The sequence below is a fragment of the Quercus robur genome, chromosome 12, assembly GCF_932294415.1.
Source record: "Quercus robur chromosome 12, dhQueRobu3.1, whole genome shotgun sequence".
Taxonomy (NCBI): domain Eukaryota; kingdom Viridiplantae; phylum Streptophyta; class Magnoliopsida; order Fagales; family Fagaceae; genus Quercus; species Quercus robur.
Genome location: NC_065545.1, coordinates 33,190,978 through 33,193,487, shown reverse-complemented (window position 1 = coordinate 33,193,487; position 2,510 = coordinate 33,190,978). Strand labels below are relative to the sequence as shown.

At 42.0% G+C, this 2,510-nt stretch overlaps 1 protein-coding gene across 1 annotated transcript; it reads right to left on the bottom strand.

The window, feature by feature from the left end:
* Positions 1–1,011: 1,011 nt before the first annotated feature.
* Positions 1,012–1,854, bottom strand: LOC126708397 (uncharacterized). Its single transcript, XM_050408189.1, has one exon. The coding sequence runs from the start codon at positions 1,852–1,854 to the stop codon at positions 1,012–1,014; it is 843 nt and encodes a 280-aa protein (XP_050264146.1).
* Between the last annotated feature and the right edge of the window lie 656 nt (positions 1,855–2,510).

Genomic DNA, 2,510 nt, shown 5'->3' with positions numbered 1-2,510 from the left:
CGTTCTAACACAACTCATAACAAGAGCAATCCACTTAGAGCAAAATCCCATTCTCTCCATAAGTTTCTCCAAATAAACCCATTCAACCCTATCATAAGCCTTACTCATATCTAGTTTTAAGGCCATAAAACCATGTCTACCCGAGCTATGATGCTTCATATGATGGAGGGTTTCAAAGGCAACCATAATATTATCTAAAATTAGGCGATCTTTAGCAAAAGCAGATTGGTGTTCAGTGATTAGGGATGGAAGGAATTTCTTTAGTCTATTAGCTAGGACCTTGGAATATATTTTGTAGAGAACATTGCATAGACTAATAGGTCGAAACTCTGTTACAAGTTCAGGGTTATCAACTTTTGGCACAAGAGTAATAAGAGTATGGTTTATAGGGTCGGGTAAAGTACCTGTATTTAACCAAGAGAGGATGGCAGTGGTTACATCAAACTTCATAAGCTCCCAAAAATGCTGATAGAAGAGTGGAGGCATTCCATCCGGACCCGAAACCTTTAAAGGTGCCATTTGATTTAAAGCTTCCCAAACTTCCAATTCTGAAAAAACACGCACCAAGTCTGCATTCATCTCTTCCGTCACCAAGCAAGGGATTTTCTCAAGAGCCTCCACAGTAAGGCTCGGCTATGAAGAGGAGAAAAGCTCTTCGTAGTAAGTCGTCAACTCCAAACCCATTTCCTCCCTCTCGGTTAACCACTCACCTCTAGCATTTTTAATCCCCCTGATTACATTCTTCCTGAACCTCTTTGTTGCCTTGCTATGGAAAAAAGTTGTATTGCTATCGCCTTTACTAAGCCATAAGACACGTGAGCTTTGGCACCACATTCTAGCTTCTCTATCTAGAAGGATATTGATTTCAGCCTTGAGACCCCTAACCCGAGAGTTGTTCCCACTGACTATTGCTTCATTTTCAGCCACCACAAGCAATTTCTTCTTCTCTGCTAATTCCCTTCTCACATGACCAAAGTTATGCTTACTCCACTGAGTTAATTCTTGTTCACATTAAGCCACCTTTTTCAAGATAGCTAAGCCTGGATTATGATCACAAGTATTATTCCAAGTTTCTTCAATAGTTTCACCACAAGAGGGCTCAGACAACCACATTTCCTCAAACTTGAAGCACTTCTTCCTACTCGGCTCTTCCAATCCCAATAAATTTACCCAAAGTGCAGAATGATCCGATGACATAGATTGAAGGTGATGGACTCTAGTTCCCGGAAATTTGTGAAACCAGGAATTAGTAGCCAGGCACCGATCTAGTCTTAGTCTAACAGAGTGTCCATCATCAAAGTGTCTTGCCCATGTAAATTTTGAACCTACAAAACCCAAATCCATGAAGCCACACTCATCAATCACATCTCTAAATAACTGCATTTGATTGTGCTCCCTCCTAGGTCCACCCAACTTCTCATCATGCCGAATAATTTCATTAAAATCCCCGGCACAGAGCCAAGGTCTATTTTGCCTTGAATTTAAAGACCTCAATTTGTTCCATGCTTCAATTCTCCTTGAGGTCTCAGGTTCCCCATAAAAGCCAGTAAATCTCCACTCATTCTCGGAGTTCCCATTGATAATAGTGTCAATGTAATACCTATGTGAATCTACTACAGTAAGGTTTACAGAATTCTTCCAAAATAACACTAAGCCACCACCTCTGTTAACCCTCGACACCACCCACTTCTGATCAAAGTTTATTTTGCTCAACGTACGGTCTAGCCTTGCACCATCTGTCCATGTTTCGGCTATGAACACGACAGAGGGATCTTTAGCCTGTATCAAAGTAACGAGCTCATTTTCTGTACGTAGGTTCCCAAGCCCACGACAGTTCCACACTAGTAGACTCATTGCTTCTAGCAGGGCTGGAACTCAGCCTCTGCCAATATCTTCTTCTTGGTTGTGCCTGCTTGGGAAACCTTTCTTTTCTTTGGTAACTCAAGTAAGCTTTTTGTTTCCTCAGCCACACGTTTCTCCCCTACTGCTTCGGTCATAACTGTGTCTGTCCCTATCTCAGTTCTAACAACTCTTTTCCATGAACCTTCAACATGCACGGGTTTGGTTTGAAGATTGGAAGTCATTGCTTGAGTAGCACGTGGTAAGGAGGTGTTAAGTGGTGCACGTGCTTCTACATGCAGCTCCTTAGAATCCTTAATAGAAGGTGATTCTATAATATGAGCCTTACCAAGACATGCTCTGTTTTCAGCTACATTCGAATCCACCAAGTCAAACTTTCGAATTTCCTTGTCAATATCCTCTATTACTTCTTCGAACTCACAGGCCTGCTTATTTCTCTCCTCAAAATCCGGCAGATTTATTCTTTCCATAGTCGTGACACTCCTTGACTCTTGTGGCGGCAAATTCTCCATATTTTTCTCCTGGAAATCCGGAACAAGATTTGCACTTGAGGACTGATTGATACTTTCCTTAGCAGGACGAATAACCTCCGGCGAAGGTTTACCTGAACGGACAACCACCATAGGAGGCTTCTGAACTGGTTCGCTGTT